Source organism: Aotus nancymaae, unplaced genomic scaffold, assembly GCF_030222135.1.
Source record: "Aotus nancymaae isolate 86718 unplaced genomic scaffold, 86718_ANA_hifiasm-v0.15.2.pri h1tg000057l, whole genome shotgun sequence".
Lineage (NCBI taxonomy): Eukaryota > Metazoa > Chordata > Mammalia > Primates > Aotidae > Aotus > Aotus nancymaae.
The window spans coordinates 37,108,369-37,125,831 of NW_026988471.1; the positions used below are offsets into that span (position 1 = coordinate 37,108,369).

Genomic DNA, 17,463 nt, shown 5'->3' on the forward strand with positions numbered 1-17,463 from the left:
TGGTGAAATGAGGTCAGCAGTTCAAGACCAGCCTAGCCAAGATGGTGAAAAAAAAAAAAATAGCCAGATACAGCGGCAGGCGCCTGTAATCCCAGCTACTTGGGAGACTGAGGCAGGAGAATCGCTTGAACATGGAAGGTGGAGGTTGCAGTGAGCCAAGATCATGCCACTGCACTCTAGGCTGGGCAACAGTTGAGCAAGACTCTGTCTCAAAAAAAAAAAAAAAAAAAAAACACGACACTTGCTTCAAAAAATAAAGAATAAAAGAACTAACCACAACTTGTAGTAAACCACAAAAAAGAAACCTGTAACAATCTGAAGTTATCACATATTTTAAAAATTGGCATGACTGTCTTGTATTTCCTATTGTCTTAAGTTTCAGAATAACATCTATTAAGAGAAACATTATTCCCCTTAATCTAAGTGAAAGTATTCAGAATTAGCTTAGATTCATTTATTCTATTTATCCTGTTAGCCTATTACTGGTAAATAAGCTGATGATGACATTACCATAATTTAGTTTCAACTGCACTCAATCTGTTGCTAGCGATGAGTCTGTTGTAGTATCCTGGTGTCTCCAAAATTACAAACTGAGGTGGCTTCACAACTTCTCACAGGCAAATCTTTAAAATCTTAAAATACTTATTTACCTGAAATGGTTTCTGGTAGATTTCTTCCATTGCAAGTCTTCCATACTCTGTAAATAACTATTAAATCGAGTTAGTTAAAATAATGCCTCTAAAGAGATTGAAAGAAGACATGTGTTAACCTGTTCTACATCATGGCTCCAGGTGCCAGAACCTTTAAAATCATCTGAAAGCCAAACATTTAATTTTCTAACACACTAAGTATATACAAAATTTCTTCCAGTTAAGAAGTCATACATCAGTTTAAACCCATGTAACATTCAATCGTGTTACCAGTATTATAGGTTTCCAAATGTAAATTCACAATAAAGTGAGGATTAAATTTTGAACACTTGGCACATTTTCTCTAAGAAACATGTACTTGCAGCCGGGCACAGTGGCTCATGCCTGGTAATCCCAGCACTTTGGGAGGCTGAAGCAGGCAGATCACCTGAGGTTAGAAATTCAAGACCAGTCTGACCAACATGGTGAAACCCCATCTCCACTAAAAATACAGAATTAGCCAGTCTTCACTAAAAATACAAAATTAGCCAGGCATGGTGGCACATGCCTGTAACCCCAGCTATTTGGGAGTCTGAGACAAGAGAATCCCTTGAACTTGGGAGGGGGAGATTTCAGTGAGCTGAGATTGTGCCATTGCTCTCCAGCCTGCACAACAAAAGCAAAACTCTGTCTCAAAAAATAAAAAATACGTACTTGCAAATGTTGAAGATCATCTTCTTGAATATTCTGAGACAAATTATATACCTGTTAAAACAAAATTCATTTTGTTTTTTATTAGTGTTTTATTCTGAATACCCAGCTTGTGTATAATTTTAGTTGTGGAAACACAGGTTATTTTGTATCTCAGTGCAAAGGAATCACTTAACCATTATCTTGATGCGTGACATGTGAAAAGGATTTTCTCTTTTTCCCTAACAACAGTCAAGATAGAATATTAAGGAAGAAGCAGTGGTGGTAAAATATGTAAAAATCATGAATATGTGCATACTCATGGTCTAAAAGTGGGAGAAAAACAAGTGTACTCATTCTCAAAGCTCTTTATGTTATGATATGATCTTTTTTTTTTTTTTGAGACAGAGTTTCACTCTTGTTACCCAGGCTGGAGTGCAACGGTGCGATCTCGGCTCACTGCAACCTCCGCCTCCTGGGTTCAGGCAATTCTCCTGCCTCAGCCTCCTGAGTAGCTGGGATTACAGGTATGCACCACCATGCCCAGCTAATTTTTTGACTTTTTAGTAGAGACAGGGTTTCACCATGTTGACCAGGATGGTCTCGATCTCTTGACCTCGTGATCCACCCGCCTCAGCCTCCCAAAGTGCTGGGATTACAGGCGTAAGCCACCGCGCCCGGCCTGATATGATCTTTTTTTAAAAAAGTATAGGTTATTTCCACCATCATTTTTCTAAATTAGTGAATGTAAGGGGCAACAGTTCACAAAGATAATTCCTCCCTGGTACAATCAGAGTATACAGTTACTCAGCGGGTGCCTCGACTACCGTCAATTCTAATGTGGTTCTCTTTTTACTCACAGTCATCAGTTTACTTACTCATCAGTTTTTACTTACACTCAACTTGATGATTTTACTGGCCTGTGGAAGCTAACAGAAATAACAGTAGGTGGCACTCTTGCTCTTTCCAGAATTTTTAGGAGGCAACTAGAGCTGATAAAGGAGGGTTTAAGTATCTTCAGGAAAGGGGGATTTTCATCCATTAATTCTAAGACAGATCTTTAGAAGGTAGTCTACACTGCCACAGGGGAAAAGTGGCCATCAACAGATATCACCTCTGCTAAGAAATAACTTACATCTTAGGAACCCGGGTGACTCCAAAGACAGAACAGTCTAACAGCAAATAAGTGATACTCTGGCTAAACCTCTTCGAGTCAAGAATATAGTCAATTTAGGCCAGCAATCCTAAAATGATATTCTTAGCTACTAGTTCTAAACAAGAATTTAAAAAGTAATTAATGACTGAGGTGATTAAACTTTAGATTTAACATAATGACACTATGACCAACCTATGTGTGCCTTTGCTTTCATTGTCAGGGCCAGGTTGCAAACAGCAGAGAAGGGGATTTATTTAACTTAGATCATTAGTACTTAGCATACTGTCCTGTATGTAACAGGTGCTCAGTATGTATTTGTTGAAGAAATAAATAGCAAGAAGATCAAATTATCACTGATCTGTCAGTCAGATACCTTACATAAGGAAAGAAAATTACCCTCCCTCAAAGGCAAGAAAGAAAACAATAATAATCTTAATCTTCTTGGTATTTATACTTTACAAAGCACTTTCATATGCATTATCTCATTTAAATCTCATTTCTGACTGCACAGAACAACCACATGCGAGATAGGCAAGATGAGAAAAACTCATTTTACAGACAACGAAGTGGCTGCACAGCTTTAAGTGGCTGTCCAAAACCAGGTCTCTTACTATCAAAAAGTTGAATAAACAAACAAGAAAGGACCAAGGGATAAGTTTTAGGACAGAGAACTCCCTCTACAGCCAGCTAACCTGAGGGGCTTCTGCTTGCTTCAAGGAAACTGCAGTTGTGCCATCTTGCAAAATCAGAGAAAAAAAGAGACTCAGAGGGTCCCCAACAGCATCATTTGGTGGGTGATGACAAATGTCCCAACCCATAATAAACTGAAGTCAAGCTGAAGAGTATTCTTCTTTTAGCTCATGTTAATAGCCAACCTCCTTCCAACTCTGATGGCTAGGTACTTCAAACTGAGGAAGGAGGGAAATGGGAGCTTAGAGAGACAAGTCATATGTTCCAGACATTACTGGAAAGCATAAAAAATATCCAAGACACTGTGACAGCATCTCCTATGATCTACCATTGATAAGAACAATTTCTTATCTTGGGAGGATCACATACCCATTTTTAAAAAATATTTACAAATATATTTCTTGATACACTATCACCAGCTGGGCCTAACCGCCATACTTCAATAATTCATTTTTCAGAGATATATCAGCTACAGCTGATCTCAGTAAAGAAAAAGTAAAGAAATACCAAATGACATGTGGTGGTTTAATTCAGTCTAATCCATCTAAATTATACAGAAAAGAAATGGCCTAGCCTGAAGAATCTAGAACCTAACAGAACACCAAACACAATTTGAATATAAGTGAAAAAGAGAAGGGGTTTTATCCCTTTCTAAATGAAGCAGGTGCTAAAAAGCCTGTTTATTATTATATTAAATTCAACATTAATTAATTCTTCTGTTTTTATCTCCTTTAGTTCAAATAACTGAGTACCAGTTGTCATAGATATGGAAGAGAAAACTAAAATTCTAAACTTAATTACTTGGGTTTTTTGTTTGACAAAAAAAAACAAAAACGTACTCTCCACATTACTGTGTCTGGTAGCCATCTGACTGATTTCAATTACAGATAACATGTGATATCTTTTCCTTTAAAAAAAAAAAAGTATATATTCCATAATGAAAAACCAAAGAGACTGGTTGTTGGTTTACTGTATCCTTTGTAACTATCCCAAAATTTTGCATCCTAAGCCAGAACACCATGCATGGAAATGTAAATAACCAATAAGAAATGTAAATAGCTCCCTTTAATTCTTTTTTTCCCCTTCAATCGAAAGGCATTTTGCCAGGACAAGGTGGCACATGCTGATAGTCCCAGGTACTCAGGAGGCTGAGGCAGGAAGATCACTTCAGCCCAGGAGGTCAGGGCTAGAGTGTGCATGATCACATCCATGAACAGCCACTGCATTCCAACACGGGCAACATAGTGAGAATCCACCTCAAAAAAAACAAAATTAAAAAGGCATTTTCAAGAGAGGCCAAATGCCAAGTGTCGTGGCTCAACGCCTGTAATCCTAGCATTTTGGGAGGCCGAGGCAGGTGGATTACCTGAGGTCAGGAGTTCGAGACCAGACTGGCCAACATGGTAAAACCCCGTCTCTACTAAAAATACAAAAACTTTGCTGGGTGTGGTGGCAGGTGTCTGCAATCACAGCTACTTGGGAGGCTGAGGCAGGAGAATCGCTTGAACCCAGAGGCAGAAGTTGCAGTAAGCTGAGATTGTGCCATTGCATTCCAGCCTGGGCAATAAGAGTGAAGTTCCATCTCAAAAAAGAAAAAAGGAAAAAAAAAAGAGGGGCCAAAAGATTATGTGAACTGATCAAACCACTTAATCTTGTGTCTCACCTGGACAGAACTAGTCATAGTGCTCAAAGCAAACACCGTTGCACAGTCTTTGATAGTTGACTGGCTATCAAAGGCACCCTGGGTATCCATAAGCAGCACAGCAACCTAGGAATTTGAGAGTTTAAAATATTTAGTAAAACAGTTGCCAAAAATAACTATTAAAAAAATCAAGAAATAAATCTGAAAATCCGTAATTAAATCAAGAAAAATACTTATATCTCATATATTTGACATAATAATCCATATGTTAAAGTTATCAAATAATAATAGTTCTGTGTTGTTTTGATTTTTAACACCAGAAAATAGCCCAAGAAAGAATACGGGGTAGAAAAGTATAAACAAAATTTTACTTTAGTTCCATTAGGTCTGTCAATCACAAATACTTCATTCCAAACTTGTATGCCTGTTGTTTCTCTTTCACAGCCACCTCGCCATGTAAAGCCTGTCAATGGTTCATTGTTTCCACCAATCCAACTTTGAGAATCCTGTTAAAGTCAAAGATAAATGCAAAATAAAACACAATTAAGAAATAAAAGAAACCAAAAAAAATCAACCATTATTTATTTTACAGATGGGGAAGCTAAACCCAGAAAGATAAAAAACACTGTGTAACATACAAAGCAGTCCTTAAATCCCAGGTGGGGTTCTTTCTCTTATAGAGACATAGTCTCCTCTGAATGTGAGTCTTCTCAAATCAGATCACACTATTACTCTCTAGGCTTCCAAATAAGCTGACCAGGCATGACAGCTCATGCCTGTAATCCCAGCGCTCTGGGAGGTTCTGAAGCAGGCAGATCACTTGAGGCCAGGAGTTTGAGACCAGCCTGGCCAATGTGGCAAACCCCATCTTTAAAGAAAGAATACAAAACTTAGCCAGGTGTGGTGGCGCACTCCTGTAGTCCCGGCTACTCAGGAGGCTGAGGTTCAAGGATCACCTGAACCTGGGAAGTTGAGGCTGCAATGAGCTGAGATTGTGCCACTATACTCCAGCCTGGGTGACAGAGTAAGACCCTGTCTAAAAAACAGAGAGAGAAAGATTTCCTAAAATGTTTAAAATCACAGAAAAATCAACACCAATTATTTTAATATCTTCTTACACAGAGAAGCAAAACTATGTTCCAGGTAGAATGACTATCAAAACAGCACTGCTCTCTTAGAATAGCTTATACTAAGAAGTTTTCACACTGCCTTCATTTCCTCTTCAAAAAAAATAATCAATTTTAGGCTGGGTGCAGTGGTTCATGACTGTAATCCTAGTACTTTGGGAGGCCAAGGTAGGTGGATTACCTGAGGTCAGGAGCTCGAGACCTTCCTGGCCAACATGGCAAAACCTCATCTCTACTAAAAACACAAAAATTAGCCGGGCGTGGTGGTACATGCCTATAATCCCAGCTACTCAGGAGGCTGAGGCAGGGGAATCCCTTGAACCCTTGAGCGGAGGTTGCAGTGAGCTGAGATCATGCCACTGAACTCCAGCGTGGGTGACAGCAAAATTCTGTCTTAAAAATATATATATCAATTTTAAAAATAACCCCAACACTTGTTTGGAACCTGGTTTAACCAATCCAACTATTTCAAATGCCTTTTTTGAAACCAACAGGAAAATATGAACCCAGACTGGTTATCTCATTAGATCATGTTAAATTAGGGTAAAGATTGTTTAGTGTGCTAATGATACTGTGGTTAAGAAAAAAAAAATAATAGAGTTCTTATCTGTTAGATAATCAAATATCTGTAGTGAAAGGATATGCCTGGTATTTGCTTTAAAATATTCCAAGAGGCGTCTTGGAAAAGAGAACAGATAAGCCCAGTAAAATGTTGACAGGTACACTGGGGTTCATTATACAATTCTCTTTATTTTAGGGTATGCTTAAAATTTTCCATAATAAAAGGTTTTAACTAGAACCACAGGGATAAATTGTTATTATGAAATAATACAAAACTTAATATATAAGGTAATTTATCTAGAAAATTAAATCTGGGACATAATAAATGAGTACCTTTGACAGACATCAAGATCCCTATACTTTAGGATACTTAAAGCCCATATAACCTTTATTCAATGTACCCCCCAGGAAAAATTCCCTTGTTTCAGAAATACTTCTAATAAGCTTGGATATCTAGTCTAAAACAAATTACAAAGCCTGAATTAGGAGTGGAGAGATGTTTAGGACAGGACTAATGAGGGATGAAGCAATTGATGAAAAGCAGATAGACAGCGGCAAAAATAAAAACAAAACAATGTCAGCCAGGCACGGTGGCTCACACCTATAATCAATCCCAGCACTTTGGGAGGCCGAGGCAGGCAGATCACTTGAAGCTAGGAGTTCGAGACCAGCCTGGCCAACATGGTAAAACTCCATCTCTACTAAAAAGACAAAAAAAAAACTTTGCCAGGCGTGGCCGCACATGCCTATAATCCCAGTTACTTGGAAGGCTGTGGCACAAGAAATAGCTTGAACCCGGGCTTCAGGCAGGTTGCAGGAGGCAGAGGTTGCAGTGAGCTGAGATCGCACCACTGCACTCCAGCCTGGGCAACAGAGACTGTCTCGAACAAAACAAAACAAAAAAAAGATAGTGTCATCCAGACCATCACCTGACAGAGCCTTAAACTTCAAATTATCTTTAATTATTATTCCACAAAACTCCCATCCCCAGTAAGCCACCAATCCTATCAATTAGAAACTTCTCTTGGATTCATTTGTTTTTCTTCAGTTTCCAATACCTTCAACTTAAGTATCTCCTCTCTGCTGGTTATAAGGCTGTTACCTCAGACAATTCCATTCACAGTATACATAATGGACTTGTGTTTCAGGAGGCAACCTTCACTGGAATCAGAAGATTATTAACACTCCCCAGTCAAGCAAAACTGGTGATCCTGACCCTTGACTACATATGTGGATACTCTGTATTGGTCTCTACGCACCTCCTGCTCTATCTGCTAACCCATTTTTCCCACAGTCACTGAATGTTCACAAGAAATGTAATCGTGCCACTGTCCTGATAAAAAGTCATCTATGGCTCCCCACTACCAGTAAGACTATCTGGAGATCTGCTGTGTAACAATCCATTTTTTCTTTTCTTTTTTTTGAGACAGGGTCTCACTCTGTCACCCAGGCTGGAGTGCAGTGGCACAATCAGCACTCACTGCAGCCTCATCCTCTCAAGCTCAAGCAATCCTCCCACCTTGGTCTCCCAAGTACCTGAGACTACAGGTGCACACCACCGCACCTGGCTGATTTTTGTATTTTTTTGTAGAGACAGGGTTTCACCACGTTGCCCAGGCTGATAACAATACATCTTTAATTTACTCTTATCTATGCTCCTGATATTCCCCATAGATCTCAACACACATCTTCCTGATTCTACCATACCAAAAAAGTTACCATTCCCCAAATGTACATGTAGTTTAGCTTAGCTATACCTCTGTTCTACCTATTCTCTGCCTAGACTCAACCAGCAGTCAAGAAACTTTAACTTTTCTGTACTCTTAAAGTGTATTATTGATACTGCATGGAGTTACCTTTATAAGGTTTTGCAGTTCTTGTGTGAGTCTCTTGAGAGCAAAGGCTGTAAAGAATCATCTTTGTTCACCAAACTGCTCCTATCAAAGTGCCTTGCACTGTTGTAAGTTCTCACACGCAGAATCTCATTCCCACATAATGTTAAAAAAAAAAAAAAATCTGGTATTTAATGAATTTATTATTTGTAAAAGTTACAGCCTACACAAATAACTTAAAAGAATCTATCTTCTAAGAGAACTCTGGTTTTACTCTACATTTTACTAATTTCTATCTCCTCTACAAGAAGGTAAGTTTCATGAAAGTTTGTTTGTTTCATTCTTACCAGTATTCCCAGCACAGAGAATAGTGTGCTTGGCTTGTAGTAGGCACTCTAAGTATTTCTTAAATAAATAAAAAATTTTACTTATGAACTTCAATGTACTCCCTTTTGCGCATGAGTAATAAATACAGAAGAAATATGATCTGTTATCATTCCTAGAAACAATACAATTACATGAAGAAGACAGTAAAAATAAATATTTTAAAGTATAGATGACTGAAATCACAGGCTTATATGTTTGCTAACCCCCTCGTCTAAAGAAACTTTAAAAAGAATTGGTGTCTTATAAAAATCTATGTATCATCTTTTCTTAGGTTACCTTGTAATAGAAATGTTTTAAAAAATACTAAACTGATTAGTCAGCAAAAGGATGAAAGAAGCTAAGCGTGGTGGCTACACCTGTAATCCCAGTACTTTGGGAGGCCAAGGCAGGAGGATCACTTGAAGCCCAAAAGTTCAAGGCTGCAGTGAACTATGATGATGCCATCACACTCTAGCTTCGGTGACAGAGTGAGACCCTATCTCTATTTAACAACAACAACAAAGACACACACAAAAATAAATCAGAGAACCTAATTAGTGTCTTCAAAACTTACACAAGTCTACAATTTTCCTAACATAGTGAACTCTGATAGCTTTCATAAAATAGAGTCATTCATTCATTAAATATTTATTGAACCTCTACCATGTGCCAACCATTTTTCTAGGGATACAGCAGTAAATAAGAATAAACATTCCTGCCCTCAAGGAGAATTTTAGTGGGAGCTAGAGGCAGCCTTGCTGATAACAGACCCTATCTGCTGTGTTAATTTACTAAAAGCAAACCTAAAAACTCAAAAACACCAATCTGATACTACTTACTACTATGGAGACAAAAGTCTCAAAACTCGGAAATACAAAAGTAATCCTATTCCACTAGGAATATAAAGTAAATAGGAAAAAAAGAAGTACTTAGAGAATAAATCTTAATTGCAAAAGGCAATCTGAAATCACCAGAAGTTCTTTTTTGAGCTGGGGTCTCACTTGCTATGTTGCCCAGGCTGGTGTTTAACTCTTGAGCACAAGCAATCCTCCTACCTCAGCACCTCAGCCTCTCAAAGTGCTGGGATTACAAACATGAGCCATGATGCCCGGCCTGAAGTTTAAGTATAATCAGATAGTGAATAAATACAGCCTTGCCAAAAAGACGTTCTACATAATATAATTATCAGCAATAAAGAAAACTTACCTACTCTAAACAGTAAGAAACAAATTCATATTTCACCAAAGGAAAAGTATATTCTCTAGCAACAAAGTGAAACAACTATGTAAACATTTATTTAGTTAGTTAGACAGAGAGAAAGAAAAAGAGACAGACAGACGGGGTCTTGCTCTATTGCCCAGGCTAGAGAGCACTGGCATGGATCACAGCTCACTGTGGCCTTGACCTCCCAGGCTCAAGTGATCAAACAAAAGGTTGGCTGTCTTGCCAGGCCTACATGTATCAGAGCACACCCGCTCCTGATTGCTGGCAAGCTGACTCCCTTTCACAGGGGACAGGCTGGAAGAATAAAGGTTCATACAGAAGCCATAAATCATCTCAACTAAAAGGAATAAAAAGGATGAAATTAAGATTCAAATAGTGTTACAATAATAAGCGAGATCCTCCCTAGTTGCATAGCATTCCCCATGCCACCACAAGTGAAAATCTTCATCTGTATAAAACTAGTACCTATTCAGGAGACAGGTTATTAACACTCAGCACCCAAACTGAGTGTTAATAACCTGGATAAACAGTAGACAGGATAAATACTGTACACATTCTAGCCACCAACTGTATTTACTATTTTCATTTGAATATGTGAGAACACTCTGCAAGTCCTGGAACAAATTATAAAATATTTGACTTTAAAATAGTTTAAAACTGTCTAACATCTTACCCAACCCCATCCCCACCCATGTCCAACTCTTCCCTTCTGGGGCTAGACAAATCAATGAAATTATGACTGACCCAAGTCACGAGCCCAGAAAAAGGACAATTCTAACAACTTAGGTACATGCTGAAGAGGAATTTAATATGTTTTGATAAAAGGTTCTTCTTAAAAAATGTCTTTGACCTTGAAGATACTATGCTAAATGAAATAAGCCACACAGAAAGACAAATATTCTATGATTCCACTCATACGAAGTGCTTAGAAAAATTCATAAAGACAGAAAATAGAATGGCAGATGTCAGGAGGAGGAGGAAATGGGGAGTTAGTGTTTAATAGGCACAGAGCTTCAGTTGGAGAAGATGAAGACGTTCTGGAGATGGATGGTGGCAATGGCTGCACAGCAATGTGAACAGACTTAATGCCACTGAACTGTATGCTTACAAATGGCTAAAGAGGTACATTTTACGTTATGCATATCTTACCACAATTTAAGAAAAAAAAAGTACCCTTGAAAGCTAACAAAATGGAAAGGGCAGATACCTTTCGTAATTAAATTGAGATGTGGCTTTGTCTTCTATTGGACTTCCAGTTTCAGCTTTCTCATGTAAAAAGCTTGGAAGTCATCAGACCCATCTTTACAACAAGAAAAAAGCTGAGCAAACTGAAAAATCAATAACTCTCCTTTCTTAGATCAAAGAACTGAGGTCACAGGTCAAATCACCTCTGCAAAATCACGAGAGACAAACTAACACAAAGGATCACGAGTTGAGGTCAACTTACCAGTAACTGCTGCAGCAACTGGTAGGAACACTTAAATGGCAATTTGAATGGTCAAAAGCTGAGCGTGAACTAGTTTAAGAGTGAAAAACCCCTAGAGGCTCAGTCTCAGCAAATCCCACATTTTCCTGAAATTTTATCTAAAAGAACTTCACCAAGTTCTCAAAGTAAAAACAGAACAAAGTTTTCCTCATGACTGACAAGGGGATAACCACTACACACACACACACACACACACACACACACACACACGGGAGAGAGAGGGGAGGGGGGAGAGAGCGAGAGAGCGAGCGAGAGCGAGAGAGAGAGAGAGAGAGAGAGAGAGAGAGAGAGAGAGAGAGAGAGAGAGAGAGAGAGAAAGAGAGAGAGAGACAGACAGACAGACACAGCAGTCCCCAAAACAAAAGTCTGCCCTCTTGAGAAAATCTGACTCTAGGCAGTAGCAATTAGCCAACTCCAGTCCCATCTAGGCTTTCTGTCTAGTTTAAGATTTTTTAAAAAAAGGGTCAAAGCCCAGGACTCAAGCCCACTAAAAAACTAAGGAGCTAGAGGTGTAGTGGTGTGTGCCTGTAGTCTCAGCTATTCAGGAGGCTGAGCTCAGGAGTTCAAGACCAGCCTGGGCAACGAAAGGAGACTCTGTCTCAAAAAGAATAAAAATAAAACTAAGATTTACCCGTAAGGTGACATATGATGCTTCCGCTCTTCTACATATTACCACCTCGCTCCAATATAATAACAGTGGATTACAAATAAGAAAGCTGCAAGACACAGATTTCGAATTCAATAAAAGTCTTGGGAAACCATAAATAGGGAGAAACTGAAGCCTCTAGGACCTGCAGCTACAGAAAACATTAAACACAGCTGATCTCCAAGCCGGATTAACATATAACCTCATAATAAAAGCCTAAATCTTTACTCTTTATTACCTGATACTTCATGTCTAGCTTTTAGCAAAAAATTACAAGCCATGCCAAAAGGCAAGAAAAAATAGACTGATAAGACAAGAAAAACATCAGAACCAGACTCAGATATGACAAATTTTAGAATTATAAGATAGGAAATTGATCCAGGAAGAGGACAGAACACAAAGCAGGATAAATACCAAAAAATCCCCACTAGGTATATCACAGTCTAGCTGCAAAGTCACACAAAAAGAAAATCTTGAAAGAAGCCAGGGACAAAACACTTTACCTAAAGAGGAACAAAGATAAGAATTTCACTGAACTTCCCATTAAAAATCATGCAAGCAGATAGGCATGGTGGCTCATGTCTATAATTCCAGCACTTTGGGAGGGTGAGGCAGGTGGATAACCTAAGGTCATGAGTTCGAGACCAGCCTGGGCAACACAATGAAACCCCATCTCTGCTAACATACAAAAATAAAATTGGCTGGGTACAGTGGCTCGTGCCTGTAATCCCAGCACTTTGGGAGGCCGAGGAGGGCAGATCATGAGGTCAAGAGATGGAGATCATCCTGGCCAACAAGGTGAAATCCCATCTCTACTAAAAATACAAACATTAGCTAGGTGTAGTGGCACACGTCTGTAGTCCCAACTACTCAAGAGGCTGAGGCAGGAGAATCACTTGAACCTAGGAGGCAGAGGTTGCAGTGAGCCGAGATGGTGCTACCACACTCCAGCCTGGCAACAGAGAGAGCCTCCCTCTTAAAAAAAAAAAAAAAAAAAATAGCTGGTGTGGTGGTGTGTGCCTGTAGTCCCAGCTACTTGGGAGGCTGAGGCAGGAGAATCTCTTGAACCCAGAAGGCGGAGGTTGTTGCAGTGAGACAAGATTGCACCACTGCACTCCAGCCTGGACAACAGAGCAAGACTCCATCTCAAAAACTAAAAGAAAAAAGAAAACAAGTATTATAGCAATGGAACAGAACTGAGAGTCGAGAAATTATTTCTTATGTCTATAATCAACTGATTTTCAACAAGGTACCAAAAGCATTCAATAGTAAAAGTGTTGAACAGTCTTTCCAAAAATGGTGCTGGGACAGATAACCAAAAAATGAAGGAAGAAGCCTCTTTCACATCGTTATTATTATAACATATACAAATAAAAATATTTTTATGTAATTAATGTATTATATATTAATATGATTATAGTATTATTCCTAATAGTAATAAAGTTGCAAACCAACCAATTATCCATTAACTGATGAATGGATAAATAAAATGTGGTATATCCATACAAGAATATTATCCAACCATAAAAAGAAAGAAGTACAGATACATGTTATAATATGGATGAACCCTGAAAACATTATGCTAAGTGAAGCCAGTCACAAAATACCACATTTTTTAAGGTTCCATTTACATGAATGTCCAGAATAGACAAATCCATAGAGACAGAAAATAGATTAGTGGTTCCTTCAGGTTGAGGGTTTGGAGAAAGGCTGTGGAGGTAACAGCTAAAGGGCTGTTACAGGGATTCATTTTGAGATGACGGAAACTTTCTTTTTGAGACAGGGTCTTGCTCTCTCCCAGGCTGGAGTGCAGTGGCACAATCAGGGCTCACTGCAACCTCAACCTCCTGGGCTCAAGCACATCCTCCTGCCTTAGCCACCTGAGTAGCTGGAACTACAGGTATACACCACCACGCTCAGCTAATTTTTTAACTTTCTGTAGAAGTGGAGTCTCCCTAGGTTACCCAGACTGGTTTCAAACTTCAGGGCTCAAGTAATCCTCCCGCCTTGGCCTCCCAGAGTGCTGGGATTACAGGCATGAGCCACCATGCCCTGCCAGCCAATGGAAACATTTTTTAATTAATTGTGGTAATAGTTGCACAACTCTGTGAATATACTAAAAACCACTGAATTGCACACTTTTAAGTGAACTACTGACATGGTAAGTGAGTATCTCAATAGCACTGTTAAAGGAAAAACAAAAAATGAAATACTCTTAGTGCACAAGTTCAACAAAGACTCCTAGTCACACAGAACCCACTCACATAACACTACCAGAATCTACAGAAGAACGAATGGCCCACTAAAATTTCTGTTAACTATCCATATACTAGTGCAATGTAACATCAATCTTACAGCTCGACACTGCTTCTTGATGAAAGGATTATGGTATACATTCTCCAACCTACAGAAAATGTATCATATTAAAGGAAAGAAATTTGTGAGAAAAAGAAATTCTGAAGCCAGGCTCAATGGCACATGCCTTATAGTCCCAGCTACTTGGGAGAATGAGGCAGGATGATTGCTGGAGATCAGGAGTTCAAGGACAGCCTAGGCAATAGAGTGAGACCCAGTCGCAAAAGAAAAAAAAAAAGAAATTCTGAACTAAAATTCATAAGCTGGGCTATGCACAGTGGCTCACACCTATAATTACAGCACTTTGGTAGGCCAAAACAAAAGGACTGCTTGAGCCCAGGAGTTCAAGACCAAGCTGGGCAAAAAAGTGAGACCCTTTGGGATCGATTACCCAAACCCAGGAGTTTCAGGCTGCAGTGAGCTGTGATTGTGCCACTGCACTCCAGCCTAGGCAACAGAGTGAAACCATATCTCTAAAAAAATTAAAATTCTTTTTTTAAAAACTTATAAGCTGAATAGCAAAACTGTCCTGGTAAAGTGGGGGAAGGAAGTAGGGAGTTATTACCTTGAAAAAAAGTCTCCTCCAGAAACGGTTAATATTAACATAAAAGGAACTTACATTATACAAGATAGTATAATGTAAAATTATACTATCTTACAAATGAACTGTGACTTTGACCCCTAAACTGCAAGGGGGAACTTGCAGAGCCAAGCTGGAGCAGCGCTGTCTTGCTGGAGTGGGGACCTGGAGCATTTACTCCCTAAATGCTCTAAAGCTGGTGTTTGAGTAGTCAGTGTTTATGTGTAACAGTCTGTTGCTTATTTTTCAATAAATAGCCTAAATAAAACCAATTACTTTAGAAACAGTTAATATAACCTACTAGAACAAAGACTTCGGAATGAAAAAACATCTATAATTTATGTTCTCTCAAATCCAAAATCAAAATACGTGATGACAGGGGCGCCATATCTTTACGATACTGCAGAAGAGGCAGTACATACATCTGTGGCTTAAAACTGGAAAAGCTACACAGGACAAAGTATTTTCAGGCAACAGGTTCAGGAATGTAATCAAGAGAGTCTCTCCTAAAACACTGCAATAAGGACTTCAAACAATATTGTAAACACTTCCATCTCATTTACTTCTGATTCCTCTAGCTTTGGCAACACTTGATGAAGTTTTTCTAACTGAAATCTAATCTAATTTGAAATCTACATAGGAAAGAATTAAAAATTAGTTTCGATTCCAAAATCAAAGTCTCAGCAGCAGGGACACCAATACGCAAGAGGAAGATAGTCCACATAACCTCTGTATCCAATCTGCTTATCTTATATTCAGGTAAAAAATAATAATAATAATAATAATAATAATTAGCCCACAATTTTTATTTCCTTATTGAGTCTTAAAATTCTGGTCAAAGTTTGCCTGCTTCTCACATTGACAAAAATAATAATAATATAAAATTCAAATTTTCAGCAGTTTGTTACATAAGTTCTATAGTTTCTCTTATAATAAATATTCAAAAGTAAATTCAGTTAAAGTAATTAAATGAATAAGCTAAACTTCTACATTAAATCTGGCAAAAAGTTTTCTGAGCAAATGAACTTGTATATAGATGTATATAGATAATTTTAAATCAACAAAATGCACATCTATCAGAATAGCTAACATGAAAAAGACTGACAATACTGTTTACAAGATATACAGCAACTGTAAGTCTCTCACACTGCTGGTGGACGTGTAAAATTAGTAAAACCACTTCGGAAAAAATTTTGGCAATCTCTACTAAAATTAAATGGGTATTTTTCCGTTGTGAACTGGCAATTCTACTCCTGGGAATAAACCCAAAAGAATTCAGTGCTTACATCACCAAGACTTGTACAGAAATGTTCATTAGCTGTTTTATTTGTAACAGATAAATATTAGAAACCCATATGTCTATCAGTAGAAAGGGTAAATCATATATTATCCAGTGAAATATCACTTAGCAACAAAAGTAACATACAACATATTTTTGATACATATAACAACATGCATACATCAGCCTTAATGCTTAGTGAAGGAAACCAGACACAAGAGTACATACTCTATGATTACATTTATGTGAAATTTTATAGTAGGCAAAACTAATCTACATTAATACAAGTCAGAACGGTAGTGGCCCTTGAGAGCCAGAGATAGCAGTAACTGGGAAGGGGAATGAGAGAGCCTCCTCGAATGCAGGAAATGCTGTCTTGATCTGAGAGACAGTGGTTACAATGGCATATTTATATAAAAATGCATTGGCTATACTAAGGTTTATACACTTTAAGCATGTAAGTTACACCCAATAAAAAATAAATAATAAAATGATCCAAGAAGAAGCATTTTAAAATACTGCTCCTCCTTCAAATACATTTCATTCTTGAGAAAGAACATAAAACAAACCAAGTTTTTCTTCATGTATTCATTCATACATTTCCAATGAAATCTCAGGTACTGTTACCCTTAAAGAGGAGGCGTAAAATCAAGTTCAACACCCATTCTTAAAGATAATTTTTTACTCCTGGTCTCTGGCAACAGTTTAGGGAGCAGCTCTTTAAACAGCAAAGAATAAAAACATAAAGAATAGTTTCTTTAAAATGCCATTAGCAAATATGCTGTAGATGGAGTCAAAACTCTTGTGTAACAAATAAAGCAAGGATCTTTATTTAAGCTTAGATACCAATGGACAGCAAGAAAAGTTACATTTGTACTCACACATATCCTCCCATAAGCCTAGTCCAAACTCTGAAGTAAACAATGAAAAGTGAACATTTACAAAATGATTAATGTAGGTATATCCTATAAAGTAACCTGCACTTTACATACTGTAAATATATGGGAAAATGACCAAATATAATTTACATAATAGTTTTTAGAATAAAGGCTTTGGCATCAAATTGCCAGGTCTGGAATTTAAGCCTTGCCACTTACTTTGAGTCTCATTTCTTCAACTATCAAGTTGAAATACAATTATTACTGCACAGGGTTATCTGTGAATACGAAGTAAGATAATGCCTGCTAAATGCTTAGTAAT

The 17,463-nt window shown here is 38.1% G+C and overlaps 1 protein-coding gene across 5 annotated transcripts in view; it reads right to left on the reverse strand.

Moving 5' to 3' along the window:
- Positions 1-17,463, reverse strand: part of ATL2 (atlastin GTPase 2) — a 77,189-nt gene that overhangs the window by 17,921 nt on the left and 41,805 nt on the right. For all 5 annotated transcript variants that reach the window (XM_012475512.3, XM_012475514.3, XM_012475511.3 and 2 more), the window contains exons 3-6: positions 5,179-5,313; positions 4,829-4,933; positions 1,344-1,394; positions 651-707 (exon numbers count right to left, since the gene is read on the reverse strand). In XM_012475512.3, the coding sequence (XP_012330935.1) occupies positions 651-707; positions 1,344-1,394; positions 4,829-4,933; positions 5,179-5,313 (348 nt within the window). The remainder of the gene's footprint in view (positions 1-650; positions 708-1,343; positions 1,395-4,828; positions 4,934-5,178; positions 5,314-17,463) is intronic.